We start from the raw sequence: 23,967 nt of genomic DNA on the forward strand, positions 1-23,967 counted from the left end.
TCCAACTCAAACAGTTCTATGGTTGTATGATTCTATGACATTGCTGAAGAGCGTCACCACTGTGGTCACATCACCACTACAGCCACGTCACAGCCACAGTCACATCACCTCCTGGCATCACCACAGAAGACTTGTAGTGACTTCAGATAGGAATGCCTTAGTGCTGTAGTGTGGTACCTGGCACACTCAGCACACGCTTTGCCCTTACAAAGTTCCTCTGAATTTAATACTGCTGAAGCACACTCTGCTGCATGTGGAGAGACTGAAATGGCAAAGATACAATTACTGTAACTCTCCTGAATGTTTACCATTTTCCATCCTTATATGACTCCCTCCTCAGAACATTAAAAGGAAAACATTCATCAAGGTCAGGCGAAGTTTTGAAAGCAATTAGCTGCAAGTAAAATAAATATAAAAGCAATTCCAGCCTGTACTTAATGACATAATGCCTCGTTGTTCCAGTCCAGCACACCCAGTGCCCTTTAGGTACTGCCAGCATAGGGGACGTTGACCCAGCACCCATGAAATCATTCCTCTCACATTGATGCCTCCAGTTCACTTTAAGTCTTTTTTCTTTGCCCCCTCTTTGTAAACGAAGAATTGCCTGGGCACGGAGGGTCCCAGTGTGCCCTTCTGTTTGTGGATTTACCACCTTTGTATCCTAGATATGTCCACGACAAGGTGTTTGTACAGCTCAAGTTTTCATTAATACAAATGATATACAGCTCACCTTTTCTTTAGATTTGCTGGGAAATGTCTTTATTCAACACCAAACAACTTCCAGAAGAGTCAGTATTTTGTTTCAGTTCTTTGGCCAAATGGACAAATAGGGTTGGGGTTCTTTGCTTTTCTTTTTGTCCATTAGCCCATACTGAAGTGCATCACATTTGTTTGCCCAGCTGAGGACAGGACGAGGACTGCACTTCATTGCCTGCTCAGTCATCGATAAATGCAATTCAATACTATAGGGCTGAGAATCAACCTCACTAGAGATTCACAGACTGGATGATGATTTTGTGCTTGTAATTACATTCCAAGACCTCTCAGTTAATCAGTTAATTCACCTAATGTGCAAAGCACTGATTTTTTGTTGTTCTTGCTTCTTAATCAAATTGCCACTTGATATCGGCCCAGATGCTCCACAGAAGATGAAGTCTAAAAATGTCAATGAAGCCCAAGGCAACGGAAGCCTCTGGGCACCGCACTGCATCCTGCCTGCCAGGAGATGCTGTCATCCTGCCCAGATGCTGACGTTTGTTGCTAGAGCCAGATCAGGTGAATTGAAGCCTAATGCTCAGTACAAATACTTGCTGAAAGGAAGCCTCGAGTGACGCAGTGAAATGTAATGTTGAAAGTTATTTGGGATGAATCACAACAAGAGTATGTTCCTGTTGCTTTGGTAGCATCTCTTCTCTCACAGGCAGGGCTTATGGAAAGATCACAGAATCCCAGAATGGTTGATGTTGAAAAGTCAAAACTAAACAAATTCAGAATACAGACAAGGGTCAGCTTTGTGAACTGTGAGGTCCATTGAATGCTATAAACGTTAGAACAATTGGCAAAGGATCGAGGTGGATTCCCCATCACTGAAAATGCTACAGTGCAATGGGAAGCCTTTCTGAAAGTTGTGTTCTGTTTTAAATTGAAGTTTATTCAGGAGAGATCTTAATGTGATGTCCAGCCCCAAAATCAGATCAGCAAACACCAGTGATGCATTGTATTCACCCTCATTACCTGCTAAGTCCAAATGTAAGGAGCATCTTAACATAAAATCATAGAATGCCTCAGGTAGGAGGGGACCTCAAAGTTCCCCCAGCCCCAACCCCTGCCATGGGCTGGTTGCCCCCACCAGCTCAGGCTGCCTGGAGCCCATCCAACCTGGCCTTGAGCACCTCCAGGTATGGGGCACCACAGCTCTCTGGGTAGCTGTGCCAGGGCCTCACAGCTCTCTCAGTAAAGAATTTCCCCCTAATGTATAACCTAAACCTCCCCTATTTCAGTTTAAAGCTATTCTCCCTTGTCCTATCACTATTAAACTGTGTAAAAAGTTGGCCCTCTCCTGCTTTAAGCTCCCTTCAAGTACTGGAAGGCTGTGAACAGGGACCTAAATACTGGATTTAAAACAGACATTTGATTTCCAGAAATGCACCACTGAAACGTACTTCTTCTTGGACAGATGTGGTTGGTTTGAGACAAGCTCTATAGCACTGCTCAGGACTGAGGAAAAAGGAAAGGAAGCAGACAGATCTACAGAGGGAGTGCAGGAAGGCTGCTTTAACCATGACCCCTCTGATGTGCTCAGGTAACACACCTCTCTCAAAATGAACTCTTAATGCCTTAATGAGCAGTGGTGGCCATCTGAGTGTTCCATTTGCCTTGGATGGGGAAGCATAAAGGAAAAGACGGCCTTTAGCAGCACTGCAGACCTTGGAGACAACACAGAGATTGTGTCCTGGAACAGTTCAAGGAAATCAGTGTCTCCTTAACATGAATTCATGCTAACTTGCCTGCAGCCTATGAAAGATTACAGTTCAACCCCATCAGGGTAGAACTGGAGTAAGATCACTGAAGCTGCCTGGGCTGTATAACTTCCTCATCAGGAGGAAACTCATCTTTAACACACTTATCTGGGAGTAAGACTGTGAAAATAGTGGGAATTAGGCTGAAGTCTAACCCATGATCTCTGTCCTTGGGTTCCTTCTGTTCATGCAATTAAAGCACAGGTTCTCCACAGGCCTACATGAAGTTTTGAGAAAGCAGGAATCAAGCATCAATCATATAATGAGGCTCAGAGGCAAACACAGAGTGGCACCAGTCATGTTATTCCACTTAATTTCATCTCTGCAACAGTTCCTTAAGTTCCCCTTCTTGGAATCTCCAAATGAATCCCACAGGGTAGGAAGACCACGGCTGGGAAGGACATACAAAAGACAACAGCTTGGATCATAAGTTTGGCCATATTACACTCTGCTTCTCAGGTTGAATAATGAGGAAAAGCTTCTTTTCAGAAAGAGTGGTAATGCTTTGGAACAGGCTGCCTAGGAAGGCGGTGGAGTCACCATCCCTTGCAATTGTTCAAGGAATGTGGAGAATTGCACTGAGGAACATGGTTAGTGGGCACAGTGGGGGTGTTGGGTTGGACTTGGTGATCTTAGAGGCCTTTTCCAACCACAGCGATCCTATGATTCTAACTTTGCAGTGGAGGTGATGTCTGACATTCAGGCACGCTACTGTTGAAACCAACAGCAAAACTTAAAACTGGCTAGCTGGATATAAAACCTGAAATTTCTGGTTGGACTTTCACCGTGGAGCCCACCATCATCATACTCTTGCCATGTTGCTATGATGGATCAAATTCTAGGTCCTACACCTTATAAAGCATGTATAATGTCTGAGAGCCTTCATCCAAGGCTGGTCCATGCCAGGACAATAAAACACTCATGTAGAAAAGAATGCTTACTGTCAACAAGTGATACCAAAACTCACTCAGACAATCCTGCAGGCTGAGTCAATATGGGAGAGGACCCACCATGCTCTCTAGGAGCTGAACGCCACCGTACTCAGCCCTCCTCTGCCCTGCACGACTGGGAGAATTGGGTTGGTTTGGAATTCGGAAGGTTCAGGAGGTGACGTACAGCAGAGGCTGCACTCATTGCCCCTGCTCTGCTGTTGTAGGTGAGAGAGCACATAAGTCAGGTCTGGGTCTGTGAAGTTTTAATTGGACCACCACACTCATCGTACCTCTCTGGTGAGAGTGTCAGGCAGGGATTTTGTCACTGGTCAAAACCCAGGAGTCTCTTATTCTTCTAATCAGGTTTTGAGAAAGTACTAAAAGGTCAGGATGACTTAAGAACCCATTCCCTTAAACCTTTCGGGTCTGTCATGTCCTGTGAGATGTGCCCTGTTGTGCAGTGTCAACGTTCTCACCTCCTCACTAAATATTTTAGGGACAGATTTCTTCCAGCTCCCCGTTTGCACACCTCAGCTGCAGAGGTTTTAATTATTTACTCTCTAGCACCACCTAAATGCAACTCCGAGTAACAGAGCTCTCCCTTTTCGGAGCCCAAACGAAGAAGCCCTCCCAGTGCCCTCGCCAGGAGGCACAGGCTGCCACCATGAGCCATCACCTGCCACTTGCTGGATAGAAGTGTACCTCCCAGAGTCTTCGAGGTCCCTTCCAACCCAAGGTATTCTCTGATCCTATGCCCGCAGTACCTCCCCACTTACCATACACCATGTGCCTCTGTTGGTGCTGCTGGGAAGTCCACTGCTGACTGTGATGGTGTGCATGACCTCCTCCACCTAGCACACCACACTCCTACAAATGAGAGGCAAAAAATAAATGAAGTTTCCACCTCTGGAATGTTCAGGGCAGTCCACACAGGCTGAAGTGGGGAGCTGGGCCCACAGCTCTAATTGCTGTTGTGATATTCATGATGCTCCAGGAGGAATCCACCCCTTGAGCATGTACAAGGGTCTGAGCTGGGGCTGCCCTGGGTTACCCACACTTGCTGCCACAGCAGACACCATAATTACACCGGTGTGCTCAATCACATCATTATTCAAAAGACCACATGCCTAAAATGCTTCAGCGGTCATTCTGCAGGGCTGGATGGGTTTGATTTGATTCACTTTGGCGCTGCCTATTCCCAGCTTCCCCCACATGCCCAGACAAAGGTAGTGAGGCCAGGAGCACTAAGCACAGCTTGCTGGGGGGCACGTGGCTCAGAACTTCTGCAAGCTCAGAGAGCTAAAACAGAATGATAGACTCAAAGAGGTGTAGAATGGTTTGGATTGGAAGGGACCTCAAAGATCACACAGTTCCAACCTCATCATAAAACAGGTGGAAAAAGGCTTCTGCTTTTGGCAGCTTGGTTAGACCAAGTGAGGACACGGCTGTGCTGACAGAGCAGGTCACAGGACATCCTTTGCACCAAGCGTTCACTACATGAAATGGAGAGCTGTCAGGTGATCTGCATAAAAATACCTACTGAGATATTTAAACGGTCTGTTTAAACTAGACTTAATCACGCTTAATTATTGCCTTGCTTAATTATAACTCAGCCTTAATTCTTTTTAATTTCTCACCCAATCTGTGCATATCACTCCTCCAGCATCTCAGGACAGCGACCAGACTAGAGAAGGGCAACAGGCTCGATCTCCTGAGACACCCCAGGGTTAGTGATGACAAAGTGCTGGTGTGGTCATGGAGAGGAGAAAATCAAAACTTGCATGGAAAGGAGGAAAGGCTGAAGAGTCCCTTTGTGTATTTGCCCTTCTTTAAGATTGTTTTCCTTTTGCGTGCAGTGAATGGAGCTGTTGTTTCTATAGCTGAAAATACACTGCTGATAATGAATATTACAAAATCACAGAATAGAATCTTAGAATCATTAAGATTGGAGAAGACTTTTAGGACCATCCAGTCCAACTGTTCACCCACCACCCATATTCCCCACTAAACCATGTCCCACAGTACCATATCCACCCTTTCCTTGAACACCTCCAGGGATGGTGACTCCACCACCTCCCTGGGCAGCCTATGCCAACGCCTCACCACTCTTATTGTAAAAACTTTCCCTTATATCCAGTCTGAATATCTTCAGAAATGGTTTGACAATTCTTACACGTGACAAAAGCCGCTTTTGTATCTTTGTTTGTGTGGTACCACACTAATTAGGCTCTTCTCTAGATAACAGACAGTAACCTCAGACCTCAGATACTGATGTCATGTGAAGGGTTATATGATTACTGACCTTCTGATGTCATGGCCAAACCAGGTCATAAATGCTATTATTTTATCACACACATGTTGTTATTTTCCTGGTATTACCTTGTCTTTGTTTCCTGTTTCTAGTGGGGCTAACATTCCACAATAAATGGAATGGACATCCAGTTCTCTTCCATCCCACCTCCCCAGAAGTGTCCATACCTGCCCTGCATCTCACATTTGCTGGGTGAGAGCCTTGCTGCTGAATGAAAACCAAGACAAGAAAGAGCACAACCTGCTTGTGGGATTTTGGAGCCTAGCCCAGGGAAAAGAATCCTGAAATTAATCACTACAAAGGAATCCAATTCTTGCACAGCTTTAGATGAATCAAAACAAGATTCTGACAGATACACCAACTACTAATCTTGATGATGCCTGGGGTTCCTTATGCTGCTTTGATTTATAGAGCTGGGCTAGAAAATCTGAGAAGCAAGCCTCCAAATGGAACATATATATCTCTCTGGGTGAGATGGTGTGCCTGTGCCACCAGATGCCCACCGACCACATCAGTGGGTATCCCACCCCAGCAGCTTTGGTAAAAGTGATGCAGAGATGCAGCTGTTGCCTTCCTTCAGCCTCTGGGAGCATCCTGATGGCAGATCATAGAGTTATAAAATCTTGAAGTTAGAAAAGACCTGTAAGATCATCAAGTCAAACCGTCGACCCATCCCCACAATGCCCACTGTTCCTCAGTGTCACATCTCCATGTTTCCTGATGTCCTCCGGGCAACTGGAACTGCAGAGCCCGTGTGTGGTCTGTGCTGGGGGCTAAAAGCAGGAGGGGAGCAGTGCCAGCTCCTCAATACAAGCAAGAATCTCTTCTAATTTAGCAGGGTTTGGGTATGTTTTCATGGTCTTCACACCTGCCTTGGCTGGTTCAGTGGCTGCTTCTTGGGGCGAAGCTGTTTCTCCTGGCATGGTTTGTAGGGTACAACTCGCATCTCACGTTGATGGTTTTTGTCCCAGTGTCTTAGATATCATCTGCAGGTGTGTGCACTGTGCATGATGAGTAGGACCAAGAAGAGGGAAGGAAGACCACAAGGGTACTCAGTGGCACTGCAGTCACCCGGACATCCCTACTTGCAGGTGTACTTTGCGTACTCCTGATTTGATAAATGTCATTTCCAAACGGGAAAGCATCTGTGCTTCCTCACATATTCATTTCTATGTCCTTCAAGGGTGAAATTCACTTTGCTTCTTTTTTTCCTCTATTTTCTTCCCAAATCCACAGACCTCAAACCACAGAGAGGCTCAGCTCAGATAGCTCAAAAAGCAGAGGAATGCTGACAGACCAGCACTGCCCTGAGCCTCTCCTATTACAGCTATTGATTCATCCGGGGTGAGAGAAGGGCTTTTTGTGCCACACATCTGCCAAAAAAACGAAAAGACAAAAAGAAAACATTGAGACACGGAGTGAAGGTTTGGTCATGTCCTGCTTCCACATGAGATGAAAGGGCTTCTTTCATCTCATGTGGAAGGGAGGAACATTTGTTAAGACTGAAATCTCACCATCCTCTCAATGAATGTCATTCCCACTTCCAAAAGGATGGAATAAGGCAAGCCTGGACCACTGACAGCATATGGAGTATGGAGCAGCAGGATGCTGCCTCTTTCCCTGGCTTCTCTGGCACACGGTTCTGTTGCTGGATCGGACCTCCTCGTGCTACTGCATCTACCAAAAGCATCTCAGAGAAACACGGAGCCGACCCTCTGACCCTGCAGATGCAATGTCATCCAATCCGTGTCGACATTTCTTTCCTGAATTTTCTCCCATGGTGAAATTGCCTCCTACATCAGGTTAGAACTGCTGTGCATTTTTAACACTGGGGAGTTCATTTCTTTGTTTTCGTTAGCAAAAGGCAAGGTCAGGCCTTTGTCTTCTGTCCAAAAACACATCAAAGGAAAAGGGTGAGCAAAAAAAACACAACAACAACAACAAAACCTCTGTCTAAAGCATTTCAGAGTACTCATGCAGCATATTAGAGAGTGAAAAGAGCTTCCTGGCTCCTATCTGACTGTTGTTGCAGTTGTTAATGTGGTTTTGTTCCATTATTAATGACACCAGCAGAAAAAATCAGACCTTGCAGACAAACTTGAGAGACTCTCAGAGAGCAAAGCGGACAGGGGAGCCTTTAAAGCAGGGGGAATAAGTGAAGGGAAGAGGGAAATAAAATACCGGAGTTAATCAGGCAGCACTAAAGCTCTCCAGGTGTCTCTGGTGCTGTATGGATGGTGAAACGAATCTTTCACAAAGTCTATAAACCATTCCCAGAGCTGGCTGCTTTGAGGACACTTTGTAATTAAACATGAAAAAACTGCTTACTTACAGCCTGTGCTTTATTGCTTGATATGCTCCTGCTCTCTAGAACTGCTGCTTGGAAAAGTGATTAAGTTACACGCAGAAGGGCAGCACTAAAGGATGGAACCTCCGTAACCCAGAGCAGCATATCATTCCTCCATCTGAATGCAGCAGGACAGGATTTCAATAAAAAGCTTAGTTAGGAAAATGCATGGTGAATGTGCCGAGGTAAGTAATCTCAGCATTAATGACCCACTTTACAGCTTTCCTGCAGAGTTTCTCTGGTTTAGCTGCCAAATCTGCTAGAGCTCTCCTACTGCATTTGGGTAACTGGGGGGAATGATCCCCTGGGCTTGCCACAACTCAGGCATTAAGGTTACATTAGGTTAAACTAGATTAAATGGTTAGATTATTTTAGATGTGTTAGATGTTAATCAAAAACATAGCCATTATATGAACTCCTTGAAGTCAAACAGTTTGTGCCATGGGCCAAGAAGCACCGCGTTCAGACACTGTCTAAAACCCTTAGAGCCCTTAAGTGATGTTTCTCATGCAGCAAACTCAGAGAACCATAGAAAGGTTTCAGTTGGAAGGGGCCTCAAAGCTCAGCCAGCCCCAACCCCTGCCATGGGCTGGTTGTCCCCACCAGCTCAGGCTGCCCAGGGCCCATCCAACCTGGCCTTGAGCACTTCCAGGGATGGGGCAGCACAGCTCTCTGGGCAGCAGTGCCAGGGCCTCACAGCCTTCTGAGTACAGAATTTCTTCAAAACATCAAACCTAAACTTCTCCTCTTTTAGTTTAAAGCTATCCGCCCTTGTCCTATCACTATCACATCATATAAAAAGTTGTTCTCCCTCCTGCTTGTAAGCTCCCTTCAAGAACCGGAAGGTCACAATGAAGTCACCTCAGAGCCCTCTCTTCTCCAGACTGAACAAGCCCAACTCCCTCAGCCTTTCTTCACAGGAGGGGTGCTCCAGCCTCAACCCCCTGCTTTTTGGAAAAGCAGATTGGGATTCAGCCTGTAGGTGGGCACACATCAGGCTGTCCCCTCCCACCAGGCACTGCAGAGCTCCTGAAGCCATCCAGCTCACGGGGATGAGGGATACTGAGACAGAAGGTGAAAACTCCTCCACACACACGGTTTGCTGTCGAAGTTGGCACTTGCAATGACTTTTAAGGCAGTAAATCCTGTGAAGTGCTGAGCTGCATCTTGAGAAACTCCACAAGGAATTGGGGCAGGGGCCAGCAGGCTGAGTTTCCTCCTTGACCCACATCCCCAACAGCAGCCCTACGGCCTGGAATCTGATTAAACACTTCCTTAATACTGAGAATTTTCTCGTGTGCTGCAGGGTGTTTCTTGAGGCACGGGTTTGGTTGGTTGGTTTTGGTTGGTTGGTTTTTTTACTTCGACGTTCAATAATTTTCCCTCTAAAAAGAAGGAACAAAAATCTCTTTGCTGTTAATCATTGATGCTGAAAACAAACACCCGTTTCCTATCCCAAGACTGAACACTTGCCGTATGCTGCAAAGCCAAAACTACCACTACCTGGGAAGCACTCGTGATCTGGATTTCAATTTCATGGCTGCCACCTGTCGTCAATAGAACAGATTGAATCAATGGAACCAGGGTGATACGTTTTAAATTACTCACAGTTAAATCCATTTGATATGAGCTCTTGTCCCATATGTTACGCTGCCAAAACAGGTCATTGAGCCAAGAGCCTGAAAATAATTTAATAAAGGCTTAAAGAAATGAAGAGGGATAATGGCATAAAGTCACATCGCCATGAGACCTTTCATGCTTTGAGGAATAAAACTGCCATAAAGAAGAATAAAACTGCTGTGAAGAGATGGGGTCAGGAGGAAATTTGCCACTGGGGCTCTCCTGAGGGAAGGACCCCACTGCTTTTTGCTGTCATATCATTTTCAGCACACGCACAATGCTGGTTTGATAGAGAGAAGGGGAAACTATAGGAACAGCTCATGCAGATGTGGTGGAGGGGCAGCATTCTGTGCGCTCTGTGCAGAGGATGTGGACCCTCAGACACGTCAGTACCATGGCTGTGCAGGCTGCAAAACTTGTGCAGAGCTCTCACTGAGCTCTTTTGCCCTTGTACCCTCACCTGATACCCCTTTCTTGAGCTTTCAGAGATGTACCAGGTGTCAGGGAAGCTGGAGAATGTACTGCATTGTGAATAAAAGCCGAGCCCTGGAGTTCATGCAGGTTGCATCCTCTCTAGTCAAGGACTGGGCTAAGAGCTTGAGGGCTCACTTCTCACCTCCACCTTGTTGCCTTCTGTACTGGGGCTGTGCTCCTACAGGAGCTCTCTGTGACCCTTGCATCAGTCAGGGGATGCATATGGCACCTGGTAGTGACCATTTCTAAGCAAGGATCCATTCTCAGGACTGGGGCACTTGCATGTTTTCCAACCCTGCTTCCCCTATCTCGTACTGTCCCAGCTTTTCTGAAGGGATGACAAGCATTTCTGGGGGCTTCTTCCAGAAGGTAACTGAAGGAGAGAGGGAAACTTATGCTGGACATGGAGCAATGGGAACAGACTCATTTTCCAGTACGGTCATCTGAGATGCTGACTGCCCCCTGGGGACAGAGGTGCTCTCTCTCACCTTTATCAGCATGAGACTGTTCAAAGAATCGCACAATGGCTGAGGCTGGGGGGGCCTTCTGGGTCCATGTGGCCCAACCCCTGCTCCAGCAGGGACACCCAGAGCAGGGTGCCCAGGGAGGTCTCCAAGGAGGAGAACCCACAGCCTGTGGGCAGCCTGTGCCACTGCTCCATCACCTGCACAGCACAGAAGTGCTTCTGCTGTTTGAAAGGAACCTCCTGTGTTCCAGTTTGTGCCCATTGCCTCCTGTCCTGGCCCTGGGCACCACTGACAAGAGCCTGGCTCCGGCCCCTTTGCGCCCACCCCTCAGGTACTGATGGACATTACTGAGATCCCCCTGAGCCTCCTCGTCTCCAGGCTGAACGGTCCCACCTCTCTCAGCCTCAGACAAAGGGTTTCAATTTTGGTAACCCTGCGTAGAGTCAGCTGGACTCGGCCATCCTTGTGGGTCATACAATCATTAAGGCTGGAAAAGAGCTCTGAGATCACCACGTCCAACCCCAGCCCACCCCCCCATGCCCACACACCACATCCCTCAGTGCCGCATCGCCACGGCTCTTAGACACCTCCAGGGACGGTGACTGCACCCCCTCCCCGAGCAGCCCGTCCCACCACCTCACCACTCTCGCTGTGAAGAAACGTTTCCGAAGTGTTTCCTGATACCCAACCCGAGCCCCCCCATAACGCAACCGAAGGCCGTTCCCTCTCGTCCTATCGCTGTTACGCGCGAGCAGAGCCGACCTCCACCTCGCCACAACCTCCCGTCAGGGAGATCCCCTTCCAGCCCGGGCTCCGCCACGCGGTTCCCTCGGCGGCCAATTGCATCCGTCGGCCGTATCGGGGCAGCGGGGAGAGGCGCGGGGAAGGCTCAGCGCCGGGCGGGTGCCGGGGGAGGAAGAGGAGGGAGAGCGGCGAGGAAGAGGCCTGCAGCCCGTTCTCGCGGGCCCCGCCCGGCGGGGTCAATGCCGGCGCCGCGGCCGCTCTCCGATGAGACCTCTCCGGGGCTGTCGGAGACGCGGTGCCATCGTGGGGACCGTCACGCTCTGCCTGGCGGCCGGCTGGGCTCTGCAGAGTAAGTGTTGCCCGTTCCCTTTCCCTCCTCCTGCGTGCACCGTCGGTGCCCATCGCTCCTGGCCGGGCCGGGGCCGGTGGTCGCGCCGTGGCGGCATACGGGCGCTGGGTGCGACGTTTGCACTGCGGGCTGCTGCATTGCTTTTGAGACCCGACCGGTTCAGGTGACCCAGGCGGACCGCATGTCACAAATACTTGTCGGCGTTTCGATCTTGCGTGGCTGTGTTTGGCTCCGTGGGCTGCACGGGAAGCGCGGGGATTTGCAGATATTCAGTGGAAGGATCTATCTTTTTAGCATTTACCTTGCAGTCACATATATTCCAAAGAACTGCCTTTAGCACAGCATTAAAAGGCACTGCGGCGAGGCCGTCGGCTCGGCTCCAGTCAGAAGCAGAGCAAAAGGGCTTTACATGAACACGGGGAGCAGAAAACAATCAGAGCAATTTGCGGCGGTTACCAGAAGTTCCCATCCGCTCTGCTTATCTCACTGTCACAGAGCCCTTTCCGTGGGTCTGTGAGGGCCGACAACGCCATGGGGCTGTGGGAGGGCAGCGGGCGGTGTGAGCGTGGTGAGAGCCCACAGGGGGAAGAGCTGAGGTCCCCCCGCTGCTCCCAGCTCAGCAGTCAGGCTGTGCCCGCACTGTGAGCTGAAGCGGGATAAGGCCGCCCCTGTGCTTTATCTGCCTTCGGTCTGGTTTGATCTCTGCAGGCAGGAAACCCGATTTGAGCCTCCGGCCAAGTGCCGCTAACGTGCCATTAACTCAAAAACCACCTGTGCCAATTGAAACTCAAGTGTTTGGTGTTCTTCCAAGCCCTCATGCAGGAAAACCCTCATGCAAGTAGGATCGTTGCAGTTACACATTAAACAAAACAATCAGTTGTGTTCAGCAGTTATGAGCAGCTCCATAATCCCATTTTGGGAAGTGGGTGATAATTATTCTTTCGTATACATTTTTGCCCGGAAGTCGGTGCAGAACAGCACCAAGGGCCCTCTGGTGATGTGTGATGCATCTGCACTGGCAGACAGCTGGCTGTCCTGATGTAGCTGTTCTCTCAAAGACTGCTAACACATTATTTCTGATTTAAAGCCTACATGGCATCTCCAGCAGCCTGCTGTGTCCCCCTCATCGTGCAAACACGACAAAGTCCTTGCCAAGTCTTCATGTATTTAAGCTTGCTTCAGTTCTTGTTCTGGGGGGATGATTAGTTGATGTAATAGCTTACTTTGGCCATGGCAATTAAGATTTCCATTTTAAACCTAGAGCTTCAGAGGCAAGCCAGTTACTAGTGAACACAAAAGCATTACTCTTGATCCACGGCATGAGGTAAATAAACCAGGTTTTGTATTTCTTCAGAATGTTTGTTGTCATTTTAGTGGGGGCATTAGGCCGACTTGGCCTGTCTGAAGTCCCTATAAACCGGAACATTGTAATTGACTTTGGAAATCATAAATGCCGTCCCTGTTTTGTTTGTTTGTTAAGTGCTTGGCAATTGAGTTGTAAATACATTACTGCGAAACGTACCGACTTTGGGGACGTGGGAGAGATGGAGCTTTGGACTTTTCACAAAAGACAGTTCATTTACCTCTGAGGAGGTGGTGGGTTGCAGGGCTTTGAGAGCTTATGAAGAAAATGCAGCACCTACTTTTCCCATACATGATCAAATGCATTAAGGATGAGGTTTGTGAGAACATGATGTGATTTCCATTTCTCCATTTGAGATAATCAAAGGACCAGAGCTTCCAGAAAGTGTCACACTTCCTTCCCAGAAAGACCCTTCCAAACTGGTTTCTAGAAACACTGGAACACGAGCTGTTACTTGTCCTGTACAATAGAAGCATTTCGCCTGACTACAAGCAAATAAAACACGTAATTAGTCTTAAGTTAGACACGTGTATTCCTACTGTGGTCAACAGAGAGAAACTCCTGTCCTGTAGACCACTAAGATAGGATGAATTGCCCTCCCAAGAGATCCCACCCTGCCCAGGATACTCAACAGCTGCATCCCTGTTGCGCTCATTGCCCCTTTTTTCTTTCAGCCCCTGGAGGAGTGTCGTTAATTGTCCCACAGCCCAACATCAACGCAACGGTGGCACAAAATATCCTCCTCTCTGTTGAGTACTCCTGTAGAGGCACTGCCACTGTGGAGTGGAAACATGTGTCGAGCTGGGGCACCGCCAGAATTGTGGAGTGGAAAAGTGGGGATTACATCAACATATCCGCCGCCTACAAGGACAGAGTGACTACTTTTGAAAATGGTTCTATACAGCTTCTGAACGTGGGCATGAGAGATGCTGGCTACTATTTTATCACAGTCACAGAGGAGTATGGAACCAACACCTACGGCACCATCATACTCAACGTTTACGGTATGAACCTCATGGGAGTTCTTAACCTTCCCCCGTGTTTAAACACTAACCTGCTCACAAGCAGTTCTGTAATATCACGCATTTCTGCCCTCTTTGCAGAGATTATCTACGAAGATTTACATTTCGTAGCGGTTCTCTTTGCATTTCTTGCTGCAGTATCTGCCATTTTGATCTGCTTCATGTGGCTGTGTAACAAATCCCTGTACCTATTCCAGAAGAAGACACATAAGCTAACAGGTATCTAAGAATGCAGCCAAGATGCACGTTTTTCCAATCTGAATTCTGAGAAGTTTGAGAAACTCACTCATGGTTTGAGCTGTAAAGGTGTGCAGTGGTGACACAGAAAAACAAAATTGGGAGGGCTTGGCTAAGTCATCCTTATTAACTCTTTACTAACACAGACAACTGAATAACAGGTATTTAATTGAGAAAGATCCACAGGACATCTACCTTACACTTTATATCAGAAACCACAGAATGCTTCCCTACACTGTTAGCTGCTGCTGTTTTTTCACAATGGACACACAGCTCATGAGCTTCTGTAGCCACTGAAAATGTTCTTACCATGCCAGAATACAGAGTTTGGGTATCATAGAATAGCCTAGGTTGAAAAGGACCACAATGATCATCGAGTTTCAACCCCCCTGCTATGTGCAGGGCTGCCAACCACCAGACCAGGCTGCCCAGAGCCACATCCAGCCTGGCCTTGAATGCCTCCAGGGATGGGGCATCCACAGCCTTCTTGGGTAAAGCCTCTCCTTCCTCCAGTTAAAGCCAGTGTTCCTATACAGCAGGAGTTCTTTGAAGTCTGAATTCATTGCACTCCTTGGCAGACTTCAGGAATACTACAGTTCTGGAGACTTGCTCTGTCCTCATCCAGAACAGGATGCGATGACTTAGTCTCAGTACCACCTTAGGAGAGCCCTCCTCTGGAAGTCATGGAGCTGTGGACTTTGTTTCACTTTTCATAGTGCTTTTAGTCTTGTACTTGACAACTAGTGTCACGTTCAAGGTTCTGAGGGACTTATTATGTGGTCAAATATTTTGAAAAGATGTCCTTAAAACCAAATTCTAGATGAGTAAACTGGAGTTAATATTAAAAATGTCTCAGCTATTATCATGGAGTTGTTAATTTCGGAATGCTGACCTTCCCATCCATTTGCCAATCAATAATTTCATCCTTTAATTTGCAGCAAGTACAACTGAAGAAATTGAATTGGAAACCATTGAGTGTTAGCCAAGGACTGTGTCATAACAAAAATAACAACTCTACCTCAGGAGAAAGTATTGGCAAGGAAAGCAAGAAGGAACCTAAAAGGTACAGTATTTGTGACTACTGCAGAAAATTTTGACTTATGGAGCTCATAGGACCTGAAATCAGCAGTGTCTGATGGAGTTGTTTTGACCTGTTACCATTTCAGCTCTGCTACCAGAGTACGTGTTCATGGCGGAGCACAAACACATTTTTGTGGCTAACTAATAAAATCTACAGCCTCTGCCACTCCTAAAAGCAACCAATCAATAATATCAACCTGTAAGGAAATTATAGTGTTCCTGAAGGACACTTGCATGTTGGCTACAGCAAGTCCCCTATTATAGACAGAACAGGCATTAGGATCGCTCTACATAATAAATTTAATGTCTAATTACAATATTACATTAAAAAATTAGCTGCAAGGATTTAATCCTATTTATTATGCATGTGCTGCTACTTTCAGTCATAAGGAATTTCCTGAAGCTCTGAACACAAACTGTAATTCTCTCTCAGTCAAAACTGACATTGAAATAATGCCAAGATGGTCAAAGTTCCACTGCTTATGCTTCCAATTGTTTACACTGCCCAGGGATATTAACACACATTTTATGACACTGCTATGAAAGGCTGTTGAACAAGGAACTGTGCACAGGCACTGAAGATGATGCTGTCTGAAATGACTGGAGGATAAAAAGCTGACCCCACACCAGTGGAGTGGCAAAACACTGGAAATGTAAGAGACTAAGGGCTAGTCTGTACCTACAGATACCACCTGGCTTTTTGAGCTTAACTGCTGCTTCTGCCTCTTCCACACTTCAGCTCACTTGCCTCATAAAGCTTTTACAAGTTATAGAATCATAGAATTGTTTGAGTTGGAAGGGACCTTTCAAGGCCATCTGGTCCAACCCCCCTGCAATGAACAGGGACATCTACAGCTCAATCAGGTGCTCAGAGCCTCATCCAGTCTGACCTTGAGTGCCTCCAAGCATGGGTCATCCACCACCTCTCTGGGGTGCCAGTTCCCTTTTCTCAAGGACAGCTGTGCTCAGCAGCCGAGGTACCCCAGGTTTGATCCATGAAAATAGAGAATTTCCTATCAAGTGCAGATAGGAGCCAGAAAGGCTTTTTCCAGAGCACTTGGAACACAACACTTCAGAAAAGTCAGCTGCAGCCAGAACTGGCCACTTTCAGTGCAAAGGGCCTTACACCCACTCATAAATTCAGGTTTAGATTCAGCTGGCTGCTCCTTCCTGCATCCAGGAAGTGAGAAACTGAAAAATAAATGAAAATCCCAGATAAAACACAGTTCAGCAAAGGAATAGTTTGTTCCAGTTCTTCACACTACGTTTGTATTGCCAGTCCTCTGCATGTCTGAGTGAATTGAACTGAGCTGACACAGAAGCTAAAAGTGTTCCCTTTAACTTCTTTAAGGTTGAAGTACTCTGAAAGGCATTCATATAGCAGACAGAATACTTTTATTTCTGTATATCTATTTCCATTTATTACTGTTAATTCCCAAATCCTGGCTCCATCAGAAGAGGGGTGGCCAGCAGGGACAGGGAGGTGATTGTCTCTCTCTGCCTTTCTGAGGCCCCATCTGGAGTACTGTGTCCAGGTTTGGGGACCCCAGTACAAGAAAGGCAGAGAGCTGTTGGAAAGGGTCCAGAGGAGGGCCACAAAGATGATCAGAGAGCTGGAGCACCTCCCCAACAAAGACAGGCTGAGGGAGCTGGGCTTGTTCAGCCTGGAGAAGAAAAGGCTGTGGGGTGACCTCATTGCAGCCTTTTAGTACCTCAAGAGAGCCTACGAACAGGAAGGGAGTCAACTCTTTGAAAGGGTAGATAACAGCAGGACAAGGGGAAATGGTTTTAAGTTGAAGGAGGGAAGATTCAGGTTGGATATCAGGGGGAAGTCCTTTACAAGGAGAGCGGTGAGGTGCTGGAATGGGCTGCCCAGAGAGGCTGTGGATGCTCCTTCCCTGGAGGTGTTTGAGGCCAGATTGAATGGGGCCCTGGGCAGCCTGGTCTAGTATTAAACGTGGAGGTTGGTGGCCCTGCCTGCAGCAGGGGGGTTGGAGCTTCATGATCCTTGAGGTCCCTTCCAACCCAAGCCATTCTACGATTCCATGATTCACAGTCTGAGCTCTCAGCTTGGTGAAAGATACAGCAGCAACAGCTACCCAGCCTTGGTTACTGATGCTTTTAGGTAGCAATAACCTAGAGGAAGAAGGGGGGATTCAAAGAATATTCAGTGACAACATGCAGTAATCAGACTACACACTGCTTTTCTCATAGACAACTCCTTGCTGAAAAACTTTGTCTGAATTTTAAAATGTTCCCAGGTACAGTAACAAAATATCCTCATTCCGTGAAAGCAGTATTTGTCAATATGCATTACGTACTGCAACACTGGATATAAAGAATGTGAAGATAAGATGCCTGTGGCAGTCCAGTGCTACACAGGGGGTGGCTGAAGAATTACTGCAAGCTGTTAAAAAAGTGTAAGATTAGAAATTAATAGCAATTCATATTCCACTTATAAACTGCGTGCAAAACTGCGTGCAAAACTGCAGCAAAAGCCAATATTTAGAAGATTCCAAGTGATCAAAGAAATTAATGCATTTTGCATTTAAACTGTAATTAAAGAGATGTCCAAGTTCACAAGATTGCTTTGGTAGTCAAGTATAAAGGTGTAAGTCCTCTATTAAGGTATCCATCTCGTGTTTAAAGATATACTGCTAAGAGCTCCAAGTTTGTCTCTCAATTTAGAGGTCATATCAGCCTGTTTTCCATCAGTACTGAATACCCACGGATTCCTCTTTTAAAAGGCACTCTGCAGGCTCCTAACCACATGGCGTTGGTTTTTTTTACTAACAGCTAAGCCTGCAAGTCTAAACAACTTTCTGTGCTCGTAACGTGCTTACACTTCTGAAACAAGATAAACTGCATCCTTCTTTTTTTCCCCAGAAGGAAACAAATCCTGCAAACGTGACAACTTAATAGCTCCAAAGTGATTATTTGGTAATGAAGTGCTTCTTTGACAAAAAGGCCACTGCTCCATGCAGACTTGTCAGTTTAGGTTGAAAACAGTGAAGCATACAGATCAATTTAAGTTTCATACGTACATCCAGTTTTGAGCAAGATTTGTTGTGCTGCCAAGAGTCAAAACTGCTTCTCTGCAGTCAGGTGCACAACGTGCATCAGGCTGGGAGCTGCACTGCCACCAACTGTTCAGTAAGGAGCAAAACCCCACCTGCTAGCCAAGCAGTATGGGAACAGGCATCACAGCTGTTGCGTAAGATTCACCCACCTCAAGATGATCAAGAGACCTATGTGCTATTTTCAACTATTATTTTTTCAATTTCATGAATTATCTAAGACACCTTATGAGAAATGCCTTTCTCTCACACAGTCCAGTTGCACAGAAGTAAGAACTTCAAGGAACTGAATTAACAGTATGTTCTACAATGGAAAATTTCAACACAGTATAATAGCTGCTTTGGATACACACCGAACAGCAGCTTGCCACAAGCAGTTGCTTAATAGGTATTTCTAATAGCTATTCCATATTGCTCAAGAACATAGCAAAATAACAACTGGCACTACAGAAGTACAATGGTTTAATTCAAGCACGTTCTATGTGCAAAAAGTTCTCTTCTATATATGTATGTACATACACACCTTGTAACACAATATGGATGAAAGTCTTAACCAGCTTACACAGACCAGCTTCAAAAAGACCTTTTGTCATTAATGGCTAAACAAAAGGAAAACTGGGCAAAACTTTAGTAGAAACATCAAGGCAGCTATAATTACAACAAAGAAAGAGAAACAAACAAAATTACCTCTTTAAGACTTCAAGGGAGCTGACCTCTAAGAGAACACTATCATTTTTCTGAATGCCAGGGCAGAAAAAAAAGGACACGATGACTATGGAGATCCAAGGCTTACTGCATGAGGTACCTGCTCTTCCTCTGTTCCCAGTCTGTTCTTTCTAGACATGAATTTACACGAAAAGTTACACAAAAATGCAAACTGGCAGTAGAATTTTACACATAGGTGAAGATCATTTCCTCTATGTGCTTGCAAACAACAGAAATTGCAGGCAAAGTAACGTATACTGCATAAAGTCACCTACAGCCACACCACAAGCTGCGACTTTATTACACTCTCAACACTACTGTGCCTCTCCACAAGAAATTCAGTGGGTGACCCACAGCCACATCAGTGTAGCGCAGAGGTATTCCATCAACCCCAAGCCAAGGACATCGTGCACTGAAGACCTGTTACTTGAAATTTAAGCAATGGTACTTTCCTCTGATAGAAACCACCGAAAGGTTTATCAGTTGCACAGCTTAAATCTCAGAATTTTCTTTTCTCAGAAACATTTCTAAAAAAACCATTCAGAGAAAGCAGAGGCTGGGAAGGAAAGGGTGCCATTTTGAGCAGCACCTTTCATACAGCAAAGGACTCCTGGATTTCAATTTATAAAGAAAAATACATTAGTCACTCGGGTACGTTGGTGGAGGTAGAGCAGCCTGCAAAGGTACAGCTGGAAGGAACTCGTTGAAAAAGCTGTATTCTACACCTCATTGCTAATGCTTTATTATAAACCCTACAACAGATGTGTCTGTACAGGAAATAAATTTGGTTTTGTTTTCTTGTGTAGCCCCACAGGCTGCATTACCCTTCGTTGCACAGGCAGCACAGCAGTGACTCAATGTCCCCACGAAGAGACTGAGAGATTATCAGCATGGAGTCAGGGCTGCCATGAGCAGCTCCATCTTATACACGAAGTTGCGCCCTTCCATTTTATTCCACTGGACTTCCTTGAAGGGCCCTCGAAGATGGTTCCATTTGTTGTCCTGCAGCACGTCGCCTTTGGGGAGATCTTTGCACTGACTCCGTGGAAACTGAACCATAACTTTGCTGCCACTTTCAGGACCATTACGTACTGTGATGAACAAAGATTGTATGAGTATTTTTACACATTAGAAGTTCCTCATGTTAAATATCCTCCCTCACGTATGCAACGCATTATTGTTTAGTCAATTCCACACATGCTGAAAACAAGTGACAAATTGCCTTACGGATGTTTATGTTGTAAAAGCTGCTTCTTTTGATTTGTTCTCACTGGTTTTACATTTTTCTCTACAGTTTTTATGCTGGCACTGCTCTTTGCTAAAGCAAACCAAAGAAACACTTGACAAACAATCCAGAGAATACACCTTACACGTGAACTGCAAGGAAAAATAGCCTTAATCTCATCAAGTTCTTGGGTGGCTCTAATGAGATCCCTAGCATTCTATTCCAAGAAGTACATTTTAATTCTCATGAGCTGCATCCATTAAATATTTATTTCTATTGGATATCTCTCACATGGAGAGGAATGAAGTCAGGACTGCTGTTATCATCAAACTGCAAGGCTGGTGGAGAGAGGGTGGTATTCTCTATGTCTAGGTGACAGGTTTTTTGCTTGTGTTTCCTTGGTGTTTTTATTTCTTTCTCTTTTGGTGGTGGTGGGCTCATTATTTGCTTACAGAGGTAACACTCACCCTTCCCAAACACTACACTTGTAGAGTGGATCAAAACTGCTGTATGACCATTTCAGATCTGGGAAGCATAGGTGGACACACACCTTATGCACCAACCAAAACTAACACATGTGGATCCAGAAGCCACCTCAGCTGCCAGTTCTTTGCCTACGAAAGGTAAACTTCAAAATGTAGAAGAGATGAGGGGGAAAGGCACCTTCATCTAGTCCAACCAGATGGCACAAAGCAAGGCCTTCAAGAGCAGGTTGTTCAAAACAACATCCAGTCAGGTTTTGAGTATTTCCAAAGATGGAGGCTCCACAGCCTCTTCAGGCAACCTGGGTCTGACCATGCTCACAGTGAAAGAGCCTATTATGATTAAATGAAATTTCCTTATATCAGTTTGTGACCATGGCTGGGTGCCACTGAAAAGAGCCTGGCTTCATTCTCACTGCACTCTCCCTTCAGGTATTTATGGACATTAATGATGTCACCCCTCAGCCTCCTCTTCTCCAGGCTGAACAGTCCGAACTCCCTCAGCTCTTCCTCACAGAAGAGGTGCTCCAGTCCCTTAATGGTCTTTGTGGCTGTTTGTTGGGATCACTCCAGCAAGTCCATGCCTCTCCTGTACTGGAGAACTCAGCACAGGACACAGGACTCCAGCTGTGGCCTTATCAGTGCTAAGCAGAAGGGAAAGATCTCTTCCTTTGACCTGCTGGCAAGGCTCTGTGTGATGCAGTACAGGAAACTGCTGGCCTTTGTCACAAGGGCATATTCTGGCACTCAGTGGCAGCTTGCTGGTGTCTGGGCTTGATAAGTGCGGGACTTAGCACTGCCCTTTACTGAACACCCTTGAGGATCCTGCCAGCCCAGTTCTCAATGTGTTCAAGTCTCTTATAATGGCTGCACACGCATTATCACCATCAACTACTTCTCATTTTTGTATCACCAGCAAACCTGCCCCAACATCCAGTTGCTCTAAGCAGCCGTGGTCCCAGTACTGAACTCTGGGGTACACCACACTTGTGGCATCCAGCTGGATTTTGTGGCTGAGTATCACAACCCTTTAAGCCTGGCATTTCAGCCAGCCTAGCTTCTACTCCATCACTCTGTCAATCAAGGACGATGTTGGCATACAGTCTCAAAAACCCTGCTAAAATATAAAACATCCATTGTTCTCCCCTCACTTACTGAATTAGTTATCTCACTGTAAAAAGCTTTTGGGCTGATTGAGCGTAATTTCTCCTTCACAAATTGATGTCAGCTACTTCCAATCCTCATGTCCTTAATATGTTTGGAAACGGCTGTGTTGTTTTTTTTTTTTTTTAACTCTCTCATCTTCTTAGTAACTGCAGTGAGGCTGACCAGATTGTAGTTTCCTATTCTTCTTCTTTAATATATGACACAGGCCTTCTTTCAGTCTTCAGGAATCTCTCCTGATCAACACGACCTTCAATGGATCATCTAGAGTGGATTTACAGTGACATTAACCAGGTCCCTCAGTGCTCAGACACATCCTACATCATTCTTTGTTCTAGATTCACAGAATCATCATCTAACCTCAGTAAGGAGGGTTAAGTTAAGTCTGTGATCCATGTCACAGGGATGTGGGATTTCTGAAGGTCAGTCTTAAGACCGAAGGAAAGAAGGCATCAGGTACCCTAGCCTTCTCCATGTCCTGAGCTACCAGGTCATGTCCCCACTTGGCAGCAGGCCCAGGCTTTCCCTAGGCTTTCTTTTGCTGCTGACATTGACTGAAGCTCTTCTTGTTGCTCTGTATGTCCTTCACCAAATTCAATCCCAGATGTACTTTAGCTTTCCTATTCCCATCCCTGAATTCTTGGGCAGTATCTCTATCATACTCTGAGGTCACCTACTCCTATCTTTTGTGGCTTTTTCCATCTGAGTCGAATCACGAACTCCCTGTTCATCCATGCAGATCTTCTGTCACCTCTGCACAACCTCATGCACATGCAAGTGATTATTCTTGACCTGAAACAGGTGAGCTCTTCTGGACCCCTCTGTCACTCCATAGAACAGCAGCCCCGGTGATTCATCCAAGCAGATCCCTGCAGAGAACTCTGTGCTCCTTAAGCCCATGGTTGTGATCCTCTTGTTTGCCTTATTCCCTTCTCTCAAGATCACAATTGTTTGTGCAATCTATTTTTTCTATGCCAGTTCTAAGAACTATTTTCATGCTTGTCTAAGTCAAACCTAGTTTAATAATTAAATGGCTACTTGGCAAAGTACTCATTCTCTTTAGGTGCCAATTCCATACACAAGAGATTGCTTCTAGAACGTTTTGCTATAGGTTGTCATTGTTCTATAAAATGCTGGAGACTGATTTCAGAGGAAAACTTAAAAACTCTTTAGAACTTAAGAATTCTGTACACATTTGAAATAGAAAGTATTACCTGAAATGGCATAGTCTCCATTTGGTGATGCTACAGTTATTGCAGATGCATTGCCAATACTCTCCACCGGCCCCAGGCCAACGTGATTACTGAAGCTCAGCACGTGCCATCCCATAACTTTTGCAAGCTGCTGAACTGCATGGACTTGGTGCTGCGACATCTGAAAGGTGACACGAGGTTCATCTTATCAGTATTTGCACACCACAAAATGAAATGCAGAGGAATGACGACTGTGGGGGATTTTTTGTGTTTTCTGTTGTTGTTTGGGTTCCTTTTCTTTGTCTGTTTTTGTTCTTTTGGTGGTGGTTGTTTTGGGGTTTGTTTATTGGTGTTTTTTTAAACATGTTATATATGTCAGTGTAGCTTTGTAGGCAGAGGCAACCACTGTATCAAGTACACTACGCAGCCAGGTGACTTTTTTAAGTACTGCTTTCAGTTAACAAGAAAATAACCCAACTGTTACGAAAAGGATTTTAAAATACCTTTTCTTGGATAGAGATCTTTGCTGTAAAATATCTAAAATACTTTTGCAAATATGTCTTAACACTGCAAACTCAAATAAAGGCTGAGGTTCTCTGGCACATGATTATCTCCATTAACACTCAAAGGCTTTAGCTTTGAACTTCAACAACTTA

General features: G+C 45.9%; 2 protein-coding genes and 1 long non-coding RNA gene across 7 annotated transcripts in view; 1 reads left to right on the top strand and 2 right to left on the bottom strand.

Annotated features, from left to right (window-relative positions):
* LOC107052349 lies at window positions 1–12,411 on the bottom strand. 5 transcript variants are annotated; one of them, XR_005850194.2, is made up of 5 exons: window positions 11,312–12,411; window positions 9,718–9,788; window positions 7,277–7,647; window positions 4,228–7,135; window positions 1–1,477 (listed from the first exon to the last, which is right to left on the bottom strand). It is a non-coding gene; the product is annotated as an uncharacterized LOC107052349 (long non-coding RNA). The 5 variants fall into 5 exon arrangements; XR_005850191.2 differs by lacking the exon at window positions 1–1,477 and having other exon boundaries at window positions 3,700–7,135; XR_005850195.2 differs by lacking the exons at window positions 1–1,477; window positions 7,277–7,647 and having other exon boundaries at window positions 3,700–7,135; window positions 11,433–12,411.
* On the top strand, window positions 11,579–23,913 carry VSTM5 (V-set and transmembrane domain containing 5). Its single transcript, XM_015280481.4, has 5 exons — window positions 11,579–11,763; window positions 13,801–14,130; window positions 14,230–14,367; window positions 15,324–15,448; window positions 20,054–23,913. Exons 1-4 carry the CDS (start codon window positions 11,679–11,681, stop codon window positions 15,365–15,367), a joined length of 597 nt encoding a protein of 198 aa, XP_015135967.1. The 5' UTR covers window positions 11,579–11,678; the 3' UTR covers window positions 15,368–15,448; window positions 20,054–23,913.
* MED17 (mediator complex subunit 17) overlaps window positions 18,988–23,967 on the bottom strand; it is a 13,981-nt gene continuing 9,001 nt past the window's right edge. The window contains exons 11-12 of the mRNA NM_001006280.2: window positions 23,333–23,492; window positions 18,988–20,338 (exon numbers count right to left, since the gene is read on the bottom strand). Of these exons, the coding sequence (NP_001006280.2) occupies window positions 20,133–20,338; window positions 23,333–23,492 (366 nt within the window). The 3' untranslated portion in view covers window positions 18,988–20,132. The remainder of the gene's footprint in view (window positions 20,339–23,332; window positions 23,493–23,967) is intronic.

This window comes from Gallus gallus, chromosome 1 (genome assembly GCF_016699485.2).
Source record: "Gallus gallus isolate bGalGal1 chromosome 1, bGalGal1.mat.broiler.GRCg7b, whole genome shotgun sequence".
In the NCBI taxonomy this organism is placed as follows: domain Eukaryota; kingdom Metazoa; phylum Chordata; class Aves; order Galliformes; family Phasianidae; genus Gallus; species Gallus gallus.

Bases quoted from the DNA above. Each gene is read 5' to 3' on its own strand.
- VSTM5 (XM_015280481.4), top strand. From the start codon at position 11,679: ATGAGACCTCTCCGGGGCTGTCGGAGACGCGGTGCCATCGTGGGGACC. The intron at 11,764-13,800 runs GTAAGTGTTGCC...TTTTTCTTTCAG, and splicing joins GGCCGGCTGGGCTCTGCAGA to CCCCTGGAGGAGTGTCGTTA. The intron at 14,368-15,323 runs GTATCTAAGAAT...TTTAATTTGCAG, and splicing joins GAAGACACATAAGCTAACAG to CAAGTACAACTGAAGAAATT.